The sequence below is a fragment of the Varanus komodoensis genome, unplaced genomic scaffold (assembly GCF_004798865.1).
Source record: "Varanus komodoensis strain SLA01 unplaced genomic scaffold, ASM479886v1 scaffold178, whole genome shotgun sequence".
Classification (NCBI taxonomy): Eukaryota; Metazoa; Chordata; class Lepidosauria; order Squamata; family Varanidae; genus Varanus; species Varanus komodoensis.
In genome coordinates, this window is record NW_025335523.1 from 151,028 (window position 1) to 170,811 (window position 19,784).

General features: G+C 42.5%; 1 protein-coding gene across 1 annotated transcript in view; it reads right to left on the bottom strand.

Annotated features, from left to right (window-relative positions):
* LOC123021722 (lymphocyte antigen 75-like) overlaps positions 1-19,317 on the bottom strand; it is a 61,131-nt gene extending 41,814 nt beyond the window's left edge. The window contains exons 1-4 of the mRNA XM_044426760.1: positions 18,919-19,317; positions 11,411-11,782; positions 3,664-3,837; positions 2,843-3,007 (exon numbers count right to left, since the gene is read on the bottom strand). Of these exons, the coding sequence (XP_044282695.1) occupies positions 2,843-3,007; positions 3,664-3,837; positions 11,411-11,782; positions 18,919-19,021 (814 nt within the window). The 5' untranslated portion in view covers positions 19,022-19,317. The remainder of the gene's footprint in view (positions 1-2,842; positions 3,008-3,663; positions 3,838-11,410; positions 11,783-18,918) is intronic.
* Between the last annotated feature and the right edge of the window lie 467 nt (positions 19,318-19,784).

Genomic DNA, 19,784 nt, shown 5'->3' on the forward strand with positions numbered 1-19,784 from the left:
GACTTGGAATCTAATAATGCCCCTATAAATCTGCATGAAGGGCAAGTCCATATGCTAAGCTTATTGAGCTTAGTGGCAAATTAATATCCTTTAAAAGGAATGCTATGCTCCAGCATTAGTGCTAATGATATTGTGCTACTGCAAAGCAACACTTGCACAACGTAACTAGTACTTGCAAAGGCAATGTTTGCCACTGAATTTCAGCGGCAAGTCACTTTTCCCCACTGCCTTTGCAAGTGCTAGGCACCTTGCACTAGCATTGGTTTACACTAGAGTAAAGTTCTCATCACTAGTGCTAGGGCACAGATGGCAACTATTAGTTTTCATTCTTGTTGGCCATGGTCAGCAATGGTCTATAGCTCCAGAGCTGCAACTTCTACCCCATCATCGCAAAACATCAGAAATACAGCTATTCTAAGTTTACACATGGTGAAGAAAGCAAAACATTATATCCTTGATAAAATATTGCTGTCTTTCATACTGTAGAATTTGCCTTACTATCCTAAGGTAAGAAATTCAATATATTTTGATTATCCTAAGTCCAGCTCTAGCAATCCCACTACCACATAATGGGATGTACTTTTGCTTAGAGAAAAAAGACACTAAGGGAACAATCCTATGGTCTCTTGATGGTGGTGTCATTAAATGCTGCACGCTGCGTCACTATTGTCACAGTAGTTGTTGAGAAAAGCCTGCACTTTCTCTAGGGATAAAATATATGAAGGCAAGAAAGTAAGGTTACCCTCCTAGTACACATTCACACATTCATGGGAGCAAGTTCCATGGAACTCAGTGGGGCTTACTTGGAGCAGATGTGCACAGACTGCAGTGTAAGGAAGTGAACCTTGCAAGTTGCAGAATTATGATTACAAAAGGCGGGGGGGGAGGAACCTGAAACTGCCATAATAGTCAAAGATCCACTTTCTGGCAAGTATGCCAAGGGTAAATCTCTGTACTTTTGGGGCTTATCTGAATCTGTGAAGTGCTTTTTGAAAAGCAGCTGATTATGTTATATATAGATTAAGTTAACTGAAAATGAGCACATTTAACCTGCTTGGCCCTGTGCCCAAGAAGAATACCACCCAGAAGAAAATAAAACCAGAACTGCTCATGCAAATCCTTTCTTAATCCTTGCATAACATGGATTACACAGAATGTTTCTATATGCAACAGATTATTTTTAATTCAAGCTTCAACACAATTCTGTAGAAAGCTAAGATATACCTTGATCTACATGAATGAACTGGAGCAAGGGGCAGTTTGGATATGTAGGAATATTCACCTGGGAACAAATCTGAACAACATTTAATGAGGTTCAGAAGTAGCCATCCAGAAAGGGAGACCAAAAAAAGAAAAAAAATGAATTCTGAAGCTTTGCATTATTGACTTTTTATACATGATTTATCTTTCATACTTTTCATTTTCTTAATGAAGAACTGTGGCTGAGATATAGTAATTTGTTCCAAGTTGCTAAAAATGTCTGAATAGGAACTTTAGAACTCACACTGCTAGGCCAAAGTCTAGCACTTTATTTACTAAGTAATACTGACTTCTTTTAAGGTACTCTGTGCAGAACTCTCCCTGAACCTCTTCGTCAGAGAGGATCATGCAGAATCCTCACAACTGAAACTTAATAGCTATAGGACAAGACTCAGCTAGAGATATTGAAGGAAATCCTGTTCCATAAATCTCCTGGTGTTTTGTTCCCCTAACTGATTTTTAAAAATTGAAGTAGTTAATGACTTTGTCCAGACATCACAGTTTAGTATAATGAGAATAAGTCACAGCAAGCCCTAAGATCACACATACTCTGCTCTGGAACAACCTCATGGAAGAGTTTTGAAGCTTTTCATTCCATTTTAGATTAACCACAGCCTAGACAAAGTCTGCTTAGTCTTAACTCTGCATTGTTCAAATCCAAGCCACCTTTAAACCATAGCAGATGAAGCTAGTTTTCTTCACCTAATGGTAAGTTGTGGCTTACCACTGTTTGGGGTACAGTGGCACAGTAATTTGTGGTTAATCTAAAATGGGAACTTCTCCATGTAGCCGCATGGGAGGACAGCGGGAGAATCTGGGAAGAGGATCTTATTTTCCTAACACTAAACATTGATGCAACATTGTGCAGTTTCATGGAGAAGGAAGAACTGAGTTGGGGAAATAATGCAAGGGAAGTATTGTTTTCTACTGCATCATCTTTCCTATCTAAATCACATCCCAGTATGTTTTCTTCTGTGTGACCAATAAGAGTTGAGGGAATGCTGGATAGGAAAAATGGTAAAGGGTAGGTAAATTAATGCAATATCCCACCCCCAACTTTCCCAAACCAACTTTTCCCTGCATACAGAGAGAGAGAGAGAGAGATACCTCATGGGAGAGCTTATTCATGGATACCCCGTATTACCCTGGTTGATCCTGAGAGCTTGTTATGCAATTACACAAATAGATTTGATATTCCCCAACTACTAAGGGCAAGAAATACTTGATTAGCCATACTCTGAAATTCAGCACAGTTGAAGAACCACAGCAAGTATGTACACAACAGTTAACAATATAATGACAGAAAAAAGGAGGGGAAAACTAAGAACCTTTCCTGGTTCAGAAAACCTCATGGACAACTTTGCCTTCTGTGTTATGAAATAAACTTGAGTAGCAGGGATTTTGAATAGCTCAGGTGTAGAGAAAAGAGAGCTTCTGCTGTACAGAAGACATTCTCTCTTTCAGGGTATGAGAGCTGGTAGTTAGAAAATTACCTCAAAACTACTGCTCATGTCAAAGATCTTTATGTCTCCTATGTTAATAACTGCTTCTTCTAGAATTCACTGTACACAAATGAACCTACCTTGAATGTAGTGTAGCTCAGATGCACTGGTGATGCTCAGCAAATCTCCTCCTTGCCTCTGGCATGAGATATATGCTTCTTTCCAAGAAAGGGGACCCTGTGTATTTACCTGGTAGCAGCTTCCAGAATCTGCATCATGCTCCCATGTATTTTGACAACCATCCTCTGGTGAAAGCAAAAGAATAATTAAAACCTAAGTCCCATGCAGGCAGCACTGAGTGCCACAAGCACTCAGTAGATTTGTGTTTTGCCCTCAATAAAATGGCATTGACTTGAGAATGATACAGACATATAGTGTATGGACAGTAGTCCAAAGCAGTGCAGCAAACAAGAAGTCCATGTGCATCTGGACATGGACTCCCTACCCAGCATCCTCCTGTTCCATGCACATGTAAAACAAGTGGAGACTAAGAAAGGGGTACACAGTCATTTCTTGTGATGTCTGCTTGCATGTTCCAATGGTCAGGGTAACAAGTGGGCTTTCTGTCCCCAAATCCCACTAGTGAAAACCCAGGTGAAAATACATAGAATACAAGTGAATCACGTCCTACATCACAGCATTGATTCCTCATATGTTCTGCACCAACACTGGAACATTTTATTTATTTTAAGCATTTACAATCCTTATTATTTGGTTGGCTCCATAATTAAACAATTAAAATCCTCTTTCTAATTTATAACATAGAACACAAAAACAGAAGTACAGATATACAACACAAGAGCTTAATACAATTTCTGCCCATGAAGTGTAAAAATAAACAAGACACACTGAAGTAAAATAAATTTTTCAAGATGTTGTTTTATACAGGAATGCTACTTGCCTGGTTTTAAGCAGAAACCCCATTTTCTACCAGTATCAAAATTGGACGTTGTGGAACACCACAGACCATCCTCGAACATTCCATTGCGTATGCAGTCATGATGCCATGTCTTATTCATCAGGAAAGGGAACTCACACGGCTTTCCATTAGAATTCCCATCCCTTGTATAAATTACTACAGAGAAAAGGCCAGAGAAGTATTTAGCATGTAGAATATATATCAATCAACCAATACAGGTCATTTGGAAGTAAGAAATTAACAGCAACTTCAAGCCTTCAACGATGGGGTTTGTATAACTGTAGAACAACATGACATGGTGGGAAAGACCTCACCTTTTGTCCTTCTGTGTTATGCAGACATAGCTGGATTGCAAGAGATTGATCAATGGATCAATTGGACAGAATGGTTTTTGTGTTGTTTCCTCTGTATTCTGTGAGAAGCACAAATGTATATTCCAAAACCAAGGGACTAAGAATAGGGTTTTACGATAAATGGCATAGTGCTGAATCTATTACTAGGTGGGGTTCAAAATGCCCCCAGTGGGGTTCAACATAGGTTTTTCTGAGATGGAGTTTGTTGGAATGCTGATTATTACAATCCCAATGATTTACTGGATTTCTGTATTTCGTGGGCTGAATAGTTTTGTTTTTATCATTCTTGCTGGTTTATATCATAGAAATGTTATTGTCTCTGGTGGATACCTTGAAAGCTGCCTTGTGAGTTCATTTATCCTTAAAGGTGGCTTCTAAACATTTTAACTGAATTAATGTATTAAGAAGTAAGATTTGATCAAGCTAAAGATTACACCATACAGAATTCTTGAATGGTCCTCAAACTGGAATAAGCCGTGCTGAGTTGTCATAAAATTCCACATATATTTTCTGCAAAAATCCATTCAAGGAGAGCCTTTCTATACTTCACAAAACAAGTAAAACTGGCATGCCAGACAGTTTTGCATTCCTATGAAACTGGATTAGAACAAGTTGTTTATGGACTTGAAAAAGAGACTAACAATTTTCTTCAGCTTGACTGATCTCCCTTATCAATGCCAGTCGCTTTGAGTCCACCCAATCATGTTCCTGGCAAAACATATTTTCAGGTTTTAACTGGTATGATCTAACAGAGCTGCCAATGAATATAATGCTTCTGCAAAGGCATAATTACTCATAGTAGCAGCAGAAATTACTGGACCTGAAACTGATATGCCTTAGTCCTCATCTGGTATTGCAGTGCTCGACCTCTGCTATGATATGTCCCTTCAGGTATCTAGGTGGGAAGCATTATGGAGAAATTGCCACAAGCCTGGAAGCAGGCCTTCCTGAGAGGACGCATCCAAGCTAGAGTGAGTTAGGCAACCTATTCGGGCGCATTTAGCAATTTGAAAAGCTATTCTGGGCACCACCACAAAATGGGCACACTGGAGGAAACTATCAGCTCGCCATGATCTTCATTTCCTAGGAATGTCTCAGGGCCCCACATGCAGCCCCATGGAATTTATAGGAAACAAACATGGAAATAGCTAGAAGTTCTCTTTGCTTCGAAGCAATCCCAACTGCCAATAAGGAATTTTAATATAAATGATAAACTATAAGAAGAAGAACAGCAAAGGAGAAGTTGGAACCAAAACAGAAGTCTCTGGGAACACTGGTGGAACACTAAGCTATGGAAATCTTGGTAAACAAATTCTTCTTGCTTTCAAGGAAAAGGAAACTGATTTTAGGTTTGAAAACATTAATCACTCTCAAAGCACATTATCTTAATATTTTTAAGGGCAGTAATTCCAGGACTACACTGTTTATCTGATCTTCCTCCCTACAGCAGTTGTTTAGCTTTCAACACAGTTGTAATGCTAAATAATGTATTCTTTTGAAACAAGTGCTACCATATTGTTGATTGCATTACAGGTTTTGTAGTGGAAACATCAAGACATAACTGGGAAAAGAGTTCTAATGCAAGGAGGCTGTTTGTATGCCATTCACACATGGATATCATGTATTCAAAAACTGTATGCTGAAATACTTTTAGTAGGCTAACTCATAGATCACAAAAATTTTCAGGCTTTTGAGCCTCCACCATCAATCAGGTGGTACTATGTTATAAAAAGAAGTTACAAGATGTTATAAAAATCGGATTAGTAGGGGGTGTGGGATATAAAAGGCTCTCTGAATGTTGTCAGGATACCTATACAGCCAGAGTCATAAAATTATGTGAAGAGGGAGGGTTTGCAATCATTCAAATTCAGCTCTGCCAAGTGATGTGATAGCCTCAGGTTTCAGAGTGCCTGTGTCAACTCAGTGAAAGAATCCTCTGACGGTTGCTGATCAAACCAATTGTTGATTTGAAAATATAAAATCCAGCTGCTTGCCAAAAATCTTTACATCCTGGATGAACCAGGCAAGTTCTTCGGTTGGTGAAAATATATTTTTATATGTATTTTTTATTTGGCTTATATGTTCCTTCTCTGCAACAACAACAACAAATTTAAAAAGCAAAGCATTAAAATGTAATTCAGGCAACATATCCATTTAAAACTGAAACTGAAAAGCTGTCTTGCTGGTACAGATGGGAACTGATCACAAAGCATTTAAGTTTAAAGAGGGATGTCAGTCTAGCTGGTGAAAAGTTTCTCAAGAACATCAACTTCTCCAGTTGTTTCAGTCCAGTTCAACAGGAATACAAAATTAACAGTTTCATCTGCTTCAGTCAATTTGACTGTTTTTTTCCTTTGTCAAGCAAAGCAAGTCTGCATATCCTTCCATTGAGCTTTGCAGAAATTGTATGTGTAAGTGAATAGTAACTCAACATTATTATCCTAGTTCATACTTAAAAGAAACAACAACTTTACTTACTGTAGGTGTGTAATTAAAATAGGTCTATATGATAAACCTGACAGTCCCATCAGATTCCCACAGTGGGGCTCAAACAATTTTGCCTACATACAAATACTCTGGGGTAGTACAGGGAATGCGTCCTATTGCATGGCACAAGTCCATGAACACGTCTTTTGGGATTCTATTACAGTTGTTAATTTATAAATTAAGAATTTCTACATTAAATTAAGACACTGTACTGAGTTTTTAAAAGCACATTCCTGTTCATGGGCTTATTAGCTAACAGACACAATACAACCCTTCCCCCCCCCCGCAAAAAAAGAAAAGAATAGGAAAACAACAGCCAGAAAAGCACATTTTTGTATTAAGTTATAGTTACAGAAGAACAGAAAACTAAATATGCTTTGCAACATGGACTTCATCAACCAAGTTGCACAGCAGCAACAAGAGAGAAAGACACAGGCAGCCTTGATTTATTTGTTCAGACATGCTCAATGTTTTTCCCCAGTGAGAACCACAAATTCATAAAGAGTATGTCTTGTAAGATGTAGTATAACTACAGGCACTTTATGTGAGGCCGGTCATAGAGAATGCCTAGGTAAAATGGAATTGGCAAGACTCCATAACACCTGCATACTTCAAGGGTGCTAAATGCAGAAGTCTGGGGAAGGGGTCAGAAACTTTAATCATTATAGTATTCTCATTTCCAGTTGTTCTAGCTTTACATGGCAAGATTTACCTGGTTCCTTTCTTCTAGGACATGTATTGCTAGAAATAAAGCATGGCCTATAACAACAAAAGGATATATATTATGGTAGTAATTTAAAAATGGGACATGCTTGTTTATTTCTTCCATGCAGCATCTGTCATTCCCGAGGACCTATCCTCCTGTTTTGCAATCTACATCTTACAATACTGAAGTAACTTTCTTGAGTTCAGTGGGCTTATTCTAAGGTAAGTGAGTACAGGACTATAGCAGTAATTAACTTCTAATTAAAAGAACTACCACTGAGTCCTATTACCAGGAGCAATTCTTTAAAATGTGGAGCAGAGCACGGAGAGTTGTAGTCGGATCTGGGACACTTAACTTGAAATTCTAGATCAGCCACACATGACCTTGTGCAAGCCACATTTCCTCAGATTACAAGCTCCTCATCGGTAAACCTAATACAAGCTAACATGTGAAATGGAAATTCAACTTGTCAAAAAAGATGAGTTCAATCGAGTGAATCAACTATTCTTAAACACTGATGTTTTGAAGTTGTAACAATGCAAATTAACAGATTTAATGCATGTGCTTTGAAAAACTAACATTGGGTTGGATCCAAATTAGGTTATGCATGCTTTAGTACCATATAACAAATCAACAGGATTTGTCTTGGTCATGATAAAGTCATCATTTACTCTGGATCTGACTTATTCACTGGATTAACAAATCCTTTATTACATTTTTAGTCAGTCCTACCCGAAGATGTCCAGGGTGCTAAAGCAATCCAGTGGCTCATTATCTGGGAACCTAACCCATTTCATGCCTGAATGGCTGAACCTAGCTTATCCTAGTCCAACACCCCACACAGAACCCCTTGATTACTAGTTCCAGTTGGGTGATGCCTACAATTATACAAAGCACGCAGGGCTGCACCCAACTACTGCAGAATTAGACAGTGAGTTGCAGGACCACCTTTCCTGTGAATTAAGATGGCAAAGCAGCAAATTGTCCGCTCATCTCCCCACCAGTCCTGTCAGCAGAATCTGCCGCTACTGTGTTGCTCCCACCACAGTACAAGAAATCTCCAGGGACACCCTTGCCACAGTTACTGGCTCTGAGGAATAAGCCTTCAAGTCAGGCGTTTGGACGTGGCCGCCTTTCTGAAGAGCCATGCCAGGCACCTTTCTAGCCAATGTGGATCTTGGCCACTGTTCAGAGTATGCAGTAACAGAGGCAACTTGGGAGGTAGACAGCTGGGTGTGCAAGGGGATGGGGCAGGGAGCTTCACTAGGCAGCCTGGCAGACGGGAGGCAGGGAGCCTGACGCAGAAGGAAAAGAGGAGAGAGATGAAGAGGACTGAGAGTTTGCCCAGAACTTGTGAGCAGGTTTTGCTAGCAAATGGAGCCGGAATGAAATTAAGATGGTATGGTTCAAGAGGACTGATTCCTTTAACTAGTGGTGACATCACCTGAGCTGAGTTCTGCTCAGGACACTCGCAACTCTCTCCATGGAAAGGAATGGAAAGCAGATTCTCCATCCCCTTGCAGACCTCCGTACCATTTCTCTAACTATTCCAGAAGGTCCACCAATCCTCCAGAGCAGATTTTCAAGGGGGACGGAGGACTTCAGCTGGAGGGGACGTTGGCTAATATTGCCTCCTCTCCATCCCACTAGCAGAGATATTCTGCCAGATCAGAAGCCATCTCTGGAAGGAAGGAGGAGCCTTTTCATCCACAGGAGGCAAGCTTTAGATTCAACTGAAAAGCATTCCTGAAGTATTTTGCCTCAGTCGCGCAACAGATGGTTAGCTGACAGTATATGACCAGTGTGCCAAGTATTTCTCACGTTTTATGAAATTGCACTTGTATCTCAACGTATTTTGTTAATTCCTTATACAGCCTGTGGTGTGACACAGAATGGCACCTAGGTACTTGGGAATGCTCCTTGATTGTAGTTTGGAGGTACTCATTAATCCATCTTTGTCACTTGAAGCTCAGGAGACATTGGTGGCCTGGAATGCTTTCTACCAGCTCTGGCTGGCAGCCCATCTGTGCCTCTACCTGGACAGGGATAGCCTGACTTCTGTAATCTATGCTCTGGTAATCTCTAAATTAGTTTACTACAACACACTCTACATGGGGCTGTCCTTGAAGATGTTTCAGAAGCTGCAGCCGGTGCAGAATGTGGCAACCAGCTTAATAACCGGGACTTGGAGGCCCAAACACAGAAGACCAGTTCTGGCCCGCTTGCATTGGCTACCTGTATGAGGCCAGTACCAATGCAAGGTGCTAGTCCTAACTTATAATGCCTTACACAGCTTGGGACACAACCCCTGCTGGAGCACCTCTCCCAGCCCCAACTGCCCAGACACTACACTCCTCTGGGTTCTAATCCCTCAAGAGGCTCAGAGGGTGGCAACTGGGGAGGGGAGCCTTTTTGGTGGTGGCCCCCATCTTTGGAACAACCTCCCTGCCATGGCCAGCCTGGTGCCAAATTTGCCAACAGAGTCATTTTCTCCTGGCATCAGAAAGATTGTAAAGATGGCACCAGACAAGCTGCTCCCGGAAGGACGTTCCATAGATGGGGTGCAACTTAGAAGGCCCCTCTTCCATTTGCCATCCTCCTTATCTTGTTGGAGGATGGCTTCCTCAGAAGGGCCTCCTTGCCTTATTTTAGGGGCCAGGTAGGTACATATGGGAGCAGGCAGTCCTTCAGATATTCTGGTCCAAAGCTGTTTAGGGGCTTGGGTGTTAGAACAAGCACCTTATATTGGGTCAGAGCCAGTGCAAGTGATGCATTATCAGGGTAATATGGGCACATGGCCCTTATCCAGTCCATTATCAAGCACAGGCAGTGATTCAGGATGGAAATGCTTCACTTGGGTTAGATGAAAATGAGAAACCTCACTGAAGAAACCTCAGCCCCTACCTCCAAATTACCGAATAACATTTTATTGTTTATATACTTTGTTGTAAACCACCAAGAGAACTTCAGCTACGGGCGGTACAGACATGAAATTAATAATAGGGAACACTTGTGTAAGATTGCCACAGTTAGCAGAAGCAGCACCTGCAGAGAGAGGGGCTGCATTCTTTTATCCAGGTCTAGGTGATGAGAGCCCTGCCTGCCAGGAGCACTTGAAGCACTTGGCCTAGATGTCTTTTAAAGGTGGATGAGTAGCATACATGGCAAGAGAAGAACTACAACTTGCTGCAAAATTATTGATCTTTTTAAGAACAGGGAGGGGACAGAACATGTAAGAACTGTACAGCAGGGTTTTCTGTGCACTGAAACACATTATTGCCTAGTCAGTTTCCCAGCCAATGAGAAAAAAATTACATGGGTTTTAACCGGTATCTAAACCTGCTAGTATGCTGGCTATTTCGTGCTAACCCTTTTATTCTAATAGTGTGGTCCTATCCCTTTTTAGATAAGCAAACAAAACAAAACCCTACAACTCCCAGCATCCCCCAGATGCTGCGAGTAAAGTTGTCTAGGGAACGCTGAGAGTTGCTGAACCTTTTCCTTTTTAAACATACGTTAGGACTATACTTTAAATTATAAAACTTAGAACAAGCTATTGTTTTGAGTCATGAGAATAATTCACACTGAACCTTCAGTTCATGGATTCCCCTTCCTTTCTACTCCTCTGTGCATCAGAATAACAGATGGAATGCTTTCATGGTGCACCTGAGTTAGTTTCAATTTCCCACTGTGTTCAAACTTAGGGAAATTGTTTCCTGTAAACCATGGTTTAATAAAGTAATAAGATCTCAAATCATGAAAACGGGTACAGTTAGACTATCCACAGTTTCCTGAGTTGGGCCAGTACTACAATTTATTCAAGGCCAACAGAGAAACTTTCAGTGTCTTCACATGTGAGGAAGAGTCAAGTATCTGAGCCTGAAGTCCATTGCAGTGTATGCTTTCATAATGTCCAGACCAGGCCACCAATTACCTACTAGTCAATTCAGCATCCTTAAAAGTCAATGACCAAAACCAAACCAAACCACAAAACCTTGTAGGTCACTTTCAGACACCACACTAAGCCAGGTGCAAACAGTGTGATTCTGCAAGTTTTGTCTGACAGCCACTCACTCCGTAATGTTCACTGCTCTAGGAACAGCACCTACATTTACTAAATGAAACCCATGTTGAAATCCCATCTTTCTCCCAAAAAAACAAATGACACAAAGAAAATACATACCATGGTATGGAAGTTTACAAATAGAATCACTGGAATTGCTTCTTCTCCAGATATCGGAAGCGTCAATGCTTACAGACACAATTCCATTCTTTAAAGTCAATTTCTTCTCAGATTCTGTAAGTATTGCGGCATCAACACATCGCCACCACAGTGTAAGAAGGTCCGAGTCACAATCCACAATTTTCAAGGTATTCTGGGATTTGGTATCTAGTCCAAGGCACTTTTGGGATCCCAAATTAAAAAGGCGATGTTCGGAGACCCAGGCCCATAAGGTCTCTTTTGTCTCTCGACAGTCTCCTGCGGTTATCTCCCGGTTTTTAACTTTGATGCACGTGTTGGTTTTTTCATGGCGGATGGCAAAAGCATTATTATCTGCATAAGAAAGGCATATGCTTTAATATTTTTCTTTTGTGAGATGCAGTCAGGCAATATTATAAGGGTGCCATGTTACAGAATGCCCGCTAAAAGAACACCTCCCTAAAAGACTGTAGCACTTTCTATTTATTTACAGTGTTTGTAAATGCCACCTCATAAAAACATTCTAAATTTGGCTTACAATAACAAACATTAAAATGTAACCACAATTCAGTAAAAAAACACTACAGCAAATTAGCAATATTAAATGTTCAAATGTTAACTATTAAATATTCAGAACTCTAAAACAAAGCCTGATATCAAAAGGAACATCAGATGAGCCTGACTGGAGAAAGCGTTCAATAACTGGGATGCCACCCCAAAAACACCCTTTCCACGGAGGCCACTTGATGCATATTACTTGAGGGACACATGGAGAAGGACCTCTAAAGAAAGATGATTTTAGGACCTTTTAAGGTGCAGAAGGTGGGATCTTTAAAAGCCTTGTCTCAAATCATTAAGGATCTGAAAGTTGAAGGCTGCACTTTGAAGTGAGCTCCAGAACAGGCTGAGAGCGGGCACTCTGCATGACCTGGTGTACTATATTCAAGTTGTCCCATGCCATACAGCCTAGGCTGGACTAGCAAATTGCAGGACTGTCCCCAGGGACAAGCCCACAGATAACGTGTTGCAGGAACCCAAAGTGAGATGATTTATCTGTTTCGGTTCTATCTCACCCAATAGTTGACGCTTTCAGGTGGGTTTATAACAGTTCCTAGCAGGACCATAATCCTCCACCCAAAAATCTCTGCACCCTATACAATTATTTTCCCCATAATACAAAATGTAAAAAACAGTTTAAAAAAATGAAACAGTTAACAACTAAAGCTGTATTTAGTATGGAGCAGACATGTGAAAAAAATACACTGATACCCTGATCAAATCATTAGATCATTGCAGATATTTTTCAGTGTCTTGGAAGAGAGGGTTCTCTCAACTCTGTGCCAAAAGGATGACAAAGTTGGCACCAGGTGGGTCCAAGTAGAGAGATGATTCCACAGCAGTGGGGCTGCCACACCAAACGGCCCACTCCTTGTGCCCTCTGAGCCTTCCCTGGGGTTTGGATTTGAAGATAGGCCTCAGATATTAATTGTACTGTACTCGTCAATTGTGGATGGGAGATATACTCCATCAAATATTGCACATCCCAGCCATATAGGGTTTTATAGGTTAGAGCAAGCACCTGGAATCAGGTTTGGTTTAGGGGGAGTGAGACCTGTTTCTTTAGAGAGAGGTGGAATACCATTCACCAGGGCAGACAAATAACCCAAGAACAGTATTTCTGTCTTGCCTAGATGGAGCCTTAATTTATTAGACACAATCCAATTCACCAGAATGTAAATCTCAACACACTGATTTTGAAACCAGTAAATTTTACTGCTACATAGCAATGTAAGGTAAACCTGCTACTAAAGTTTGATCAAGGATAAAATGATCAATGTAATCCATCAAAGAAATGGACAAAGCATAGGAAATCTATTTTTCCTGTGAAATAGCATCCTTTCACTCTTTCTCAGAAATTTAGAATGATTAGGATTATTGTATTTGTACATATTTACATAATTTTCAGAACTTTTATATTTTCAAAAAGTCTTACCCAAAATCCTCACTTCAATTTAAAATTAAATGGAAATTTTTAAAATTTAGCATAAACTGGCAAGTTACCCTGTTCTATAAATCTGTCTTTCTAGAGCTTAAATTAATTTACACATAAAAACACTGCATGTTTACAAAAGCATTTCAGAGTATAGGTTACAGACTCTAAGGTAACTCCCATTCATCATGAACATATATATCTCAGTCCCAAACACCCATTTGGAATTGAAGTTAATATGATGCCCAAATCTGTGACTGTTATTATTGTTATTTATAAAATTGGTATGCCGTCCAATTACTTGCATCCCTGGACAACTTACAGCATAAATAAACTGACGACCCACTCTGGCTGCAAGTTAATAAAATACAACAATAAAGTTCAATATTAAAACATATTAAAATAACGTTTGAATAAAAAGGCCTTGGCCTGGCACCGAGAAACAAATAACGACAGCGCCAGGTGGACCTCTCTGGGGAGCACGTTCCGTAGGCGGGGCGCCACCACAGAGAAGGCCCTGCTCCGGGTGCTCTGCCTCTTAACATCTGTTAGAATGTTACCAACTTGCACAGAGAAAACTGCTCACAGATGACAACTTGCTTCTTATCTAACACATTCTATGGAAATGGACTAGCCCCACTATTTGAACATTAGCTCTCTTCTGTGGTGTGAAAAAGGAGTGTTTCTGTGTTGTACTCTTTGGTATTTTTTAAAGATTCTAGTGATAAATTAATGATGTTTATTGTCCTGCTAAAGGAAACTAGGAGTTTTCTTAAAACCTTCAAAAATAGCAAGTTAACAGTGACTTAAAATTTTTATTCAGATGTTTATTTGGCCGGAATGGTAACATTTTTTTCCTGGAAAAAAGCATGTTTGTGCCTTTGCAGCCCACTCATGGCACAGTCCCTGGAGCCATGCCTCTAGCAATTTGCTGGAAGAAAACAATTATGCTGTGTTTAATGCGCTGAACTGAAACACCCTATTCAACTTCCATTTGAGTATCATCCAATGCTAAAGCAGGTTGTTGAACATGCACATGAATAAATGGACTATCTCCCCCCACACACACACACACACACTGCCCACATAACTTTTCATAGATAATTCTGAGGGGGGTGGGTATAAGAATGGTCAGCATTCACTCCAGCTTGCCAGAAAGCCATGAGTTTTGAAAGCATTTACTGGCCTAGGGCTCAGTCGTTTCATTAAAAATGCAACAAAAACGGGGGGTGTTATATTTGGTGGTTCTTCCACTATGTTTATTTTTTCTTTTTTTTACTTGAGCAGTGTAAATACAGCTTCTGTTTTGCGTTGGTTTAAACATGTCACAAAACAGAATGTCTTTTTGAGACAGAATGTGATCACAATCTTACCCTTGACATTGTGTGTGGTATAATGGCTTGCTCCATAAATATTGAAGAAAAATGGAAAAATTACAAAGTTTAAAAAGATCTGAAGATTTACAATGAAGAAACTAATTGGCAGTACATGTTTTAAAAGACACTAATGTAAATGAAAACAAATATTGAAAGATTTCCTTTGGCAGATAAGGATTTCTTTACCCTTGTTAATCCTTGAAAATGATGTGAGAGAATTTCACTTGTAGTCCTACTCTACAAGTGAATCCTAAATCCTAAAGCAAGTGCATCCTAAATCCTTTGGATTCGGTCCCATGAAGTTTAACTTTACAAAAATATTTACCATTTACTGTGAGTCAAGAACTGGCTAAGTAACATCAACATTATTTGAACCATTCTAATGCAATATGCTAGATAAGTGCATGTAAAGTGCTAAACAAAGAGCTCAATAAAGAAAACGGAGGTCAGGAAAGGCTGTTAACCCAATTTGACATGCCCAAACTTTATTCTGCCAGTGGAAAATCAAGTGGTTATCTCAATCATGCCCCGTTTATAAGCCTTTCTGTCAATTTGTGAACTGGAGTGACAGTTAAAACTGAGAGGTGTAAAGCCAAGAACTCACCAGATAAACCTGAGTCATTTACCTCAACCATGAATATCAAGCGTTCATCTCATCTTTGCACACTATTTTGCAACATAGGGTCGATATAATGTGATAACAACTCACACAGGGTTGTTCCTAGTATCAGTAAGATGATCTACCTGGAGTGCATTGAACTGTCAGAAAATTGCTATATAAATCCAAAGTAATGTTACCATCTGGCTGGCTACTCCCTGAGATTAAAGGTGTTTCCAGACTAGGATTTCACTGTGCTAGGATTTACAAGGTATACAGATTTGTAGCCCTCCTGTGTTTCCTATGCTCCTTTTGTGGCAGTCTTTTGACCCCTCTGGAAGCACCCTAAATTTCTGCCAGCACTGGAGATAGGGCTGTGCTGTGCTGCAAGGCCACGTTCTTGCACCAATCTCTTATTCCTACTTCCCACCTTTTATGACCCAGTCACTTTAAAGGCTGGAGGAGACACATAAGAGCCATACACATAGCTGCCTAGCACTATGTTGTGTAACACAGCTTGCTGCTATGGCTGCTGTGCACACCCATGTCGCCAGCCCTTTCCCAGGAAAGATACCTGGGGCATATCTCCAGCGGAAGAGGGATCAGGGCTGCTGCCAGTGTTCACACCACTGGTGGAGAAAAGAGAAACTATACAAAGCAAAAGTGCTGTTAGACAGAATGTCCTTTCCAACTGTAACTGAATGCCACTCTAGTTCACAGGCAAATGCTCACCACAGATAAGAGTCTTTTTAAACCTGAGAATTGTTCATTATGTATCTTAGGACAGAGAAAGGACACACAGATGTGGGAACCAATTCTAACGAACACAGACGTGTCTGTGGGTAAGATTTATGAGTTGTATCTTCAAGCCTTGGGCTTTTTGGTTCTTTTGGTACCTAAGTGCAAGACCTATAAATATATCCCTCCCTTGGTTTCTTTCTCTCATCATTCTCCCTTTCCTACCAGGTTACACCTGTCCTACCAGGCTGCACTAGTCACTGCCTGCCAGAAAGAAACAAACAAGCAGTCATCCTCTTTCCTATCATGTAGCTAGGAGCTCTGAATACAACCTGTAAAGCATCTGGAAACTACAGTTACAGACCAAGAGGAGTCTGAACAAACCATGCAAATGAGCTCGAGCTACTGAGAGCTGCCCCTAAAAAACAAACTAGCTACAGCCCTACATATTTCTCCCCTCTTACAGGAAGAGTGCCTGGAAATTTTCAAAGGTTCCTAAATTGTAATGTGGAAGAAACTCATGAAAAATTTGAGCAACTTTCTCTGTTGTTGCCTTTGTGGAAGTGTGAGTCAGTTAAATGCTGGCTTGGCAAGTTTCTCTGAAGTCTTTTTACACTTGAATTTTGCAGACACTTTATTTAGCATTATTAAACCTATTAACTTCATCATTAAACTGCTGTTTAGTTCTACAACCACTAGTGGTTACCTATTATATCCAAGAACTAATTCTTACATAAAAAAGCTAATCCCTTGGGTTATGTCCACAAACAAGTTTCATTCATGACAGATCCAGGGCTTCACTGCTAGTTCAAAAGTAGAAAACAGCCTCCAGGAGCTAGGCTGCACAAGATTTTCCAAAACCTTTCTTTACCAGAGATGGTAAGTTTTGAACTGCAGGTACTCATCATCTTCATCTGAAACAGGAGCAAGTCTTTTGTAAAACTTTTGACTGAATAATCAAGACCAAGCCATCCTCAAACCCTTTGTACAAGGGAAAATCCATTCAGTCCCCTTTCCCTTCCCACCAGGAGGACTGCTGCCAAACTCGAAAGGAACAGGAAAGCCTGAAGCTAATCAAGACTCCTTTGCTTTCACTCTGCTGCCATGATTCCACCAAGACATAACTTCTTTACATCAGAAAGGGATCAGATGGTATGACTGCATTGTGGCTTATCCTGATCTGATTAATCAATATTCTAGCACTGTCAAAAACCTCATGTGGACACATCCTAACACTGCTGGCTATAATCTGTTTTTACCAGATATGCCCGTTTCCTAATGTTTGTTGGCTGCTTGCCCTTACTTGAAAAACAAAATACCTGCCTCCCTTTTCACCCAGTGTGCCCAAACAGCAGCTTCCTCAAAAGCTAGTTCTGTCCTGCAATTGCACAGGAGATGGAGGGGGAAAGGACAATTTCTAATAATGCAGGGAAGAGGTAACAATGTACCAACATTTTGGCACAACATTTGCTTTCATGGATTGGGCCCTGCTGTTCAGAAAAATGTGGGTATACTATGGCTTACAGACTAACCATTTATTATGGCATAACCTTTCGTGGGTACCACAACCCTTATTGCTAGTGACTTTTATCACAGCACTACAGGTAAAAATCAAGCAATGCACCAGCTGCCTGCACCATGGAAATATAGTTACCAGAGGGAGTTGAACCCCTGCCTGTTAGGCAAGTATCTTACAAAGCACATAGGCATTGTAGGATATGGGGGAAGCGTCAAGCCTGCTTGCAGGCAGCTTGTTTTTCCCTGAAGGGAAACAAAACAATCAGCAGGGCCCTCGCCTGTCACCACCCAGCTTTTCTCTTATAGCTCCAGTCCATTTCTGGAATTCCCCTGCTCCGCCCAAGGGCTGCGTTCCTTTCTTTATATTAAGTTCGATGGGAACTGGAAGCAGGCCAGTCCCTCGGCCTCTGAGTCATGCCGAGAAAGGGTTCTCTCGCAAGCGGCTCCTGGGAACGCGCAAGCAACTCCTGCAGCAACGCTTTATTCCATAGCTGCTGAAGCAAAAACGAAAGTCGACCCTTGGCTGCCCTGCCGACACGGTGTGAGCTCATGGGCAGAAAACGCCGCTGGGGCTTCTGCGCCACAGACACACCAGAAGCGCTTGGCCCAAGCGACGGGGTACTCTACACATGCTCTGCAGCTTAGCAGTACTTCGCAAGCTGGGCAAAGCCCTGTCACAGAGCTAAAAGCCCAGTCCAATCATGGCTCCAAACTTTGCTCTAGCCTGTCACCGAATACGCAAGTGAGCGAAAAAAGCCTGCGCCCCGTCCGTGCGCTCTGACGGAACGGCTGTTTGCTTTTGTTTGATCCGCCTAGATAAACATGTATTTTTCTAGGAATACATAATAATTCCACTCTCCGAGGGCCAGAGCTCCTTCGAGGGAAATTCCACTCGCCGTGGGGATCCCCGTTGCAGGCTAGGGGAAAGCGCTGGTCTCCCTGCAGGACTTCCCGCCCTCTGTCCCACGCCCGCTACTCGCCCCCCGCCGTAAGAGCTCGCCCCCTCCGCAGCAGCGCTTCCAGATGCATCGCTCCTGCCTCTGCTTCAACATCCCGAGGCACACAGCCACGCCGCAGGCTTCCAAGCCTCTCCACCGGCGAGGTTGCGCAGTCACTGGCCGGCACTCGTTCCCCCCCCCCCCCCCAGCTCCTCCTTCCCCCGCCGGGCTCGCGTCCCCGGGGGCTGGGGCGAGTCAGCCCGCGCCAGTGCGCGCACAGCTTGGGGTCCCGTCCCCAAGGCGAGCCCGTGGCCGAAGCCCCGCTCCCGTACCTGAAGAGGCCGCCGGGAGCGCGCAGAAGCCGCGGCAGCACAGGCTGCAGACCAGCAGAGCCACCCAGCAGGTGGAAAGGGAGCGCCGGCGCGTCCTCCTCATCCTCCAGGGAAAAGTTGCCGCGAGCAGAGCGGGCACGACGGCCGCGACGGAGCCGGTGCCTTTCCGGAAAGGCTGCCCCCGCCCGCCTCGGGCGCTCGCAGGCTCTTAGTTACGGTCCGCGTGTGAGCGCGCCGGTGCCGCCGACCACAGAGTGGTGTAGGCTTCGGGGCCAATCACGGGTTTTTCCGCCTCGCCCGGGTCTTGAGGAGCAAGTCGTCGGCAGGCGGCAGGCAGGCAGGCCGCAAACTGCCGGCATCAAAAAACGCTGGCGACGTTGCTAAATATATACCTATATATGTTTCTATTACGCCCTCGACTTCGCAGCGTCGTTTAGGCGAGAGCCCCGCCCTCGCGGCGGAGAAAAGGGATCGAAAGCGAAAGGCGCTTTGGCCCGGGAAGGCGCCCGCGGGAGAGGCGCTGCGCCCTCGCCACGCAAACTGCCCGCCGCGCGGAGAAGGGACTGCGAGCCATGCTGGATCGGACTGCGTTTAGCATTCCGTTTGCGCGGCGGGCAGCCCTCCGCTTGCGGGCGGTGCATGCAACAGCACCCGCGCCGCCTTCCCCAGCGACTGCTGTGCGTAGGCACACCGCCTCATGCTGGCGGTAGCGTGTCGTCGTCGGGACTCAGTTCCTGCTACAGACTCAAGAGTGCTGCACGGGAAACATTGGACATGATTGTGCATTATAGTTTAAACCTGGTGTCGTCGCAGTGCGATGTCTTGTGGTCGTTGCCCCTTGCTTTCACTCAAGGCTAGTCTTCCAT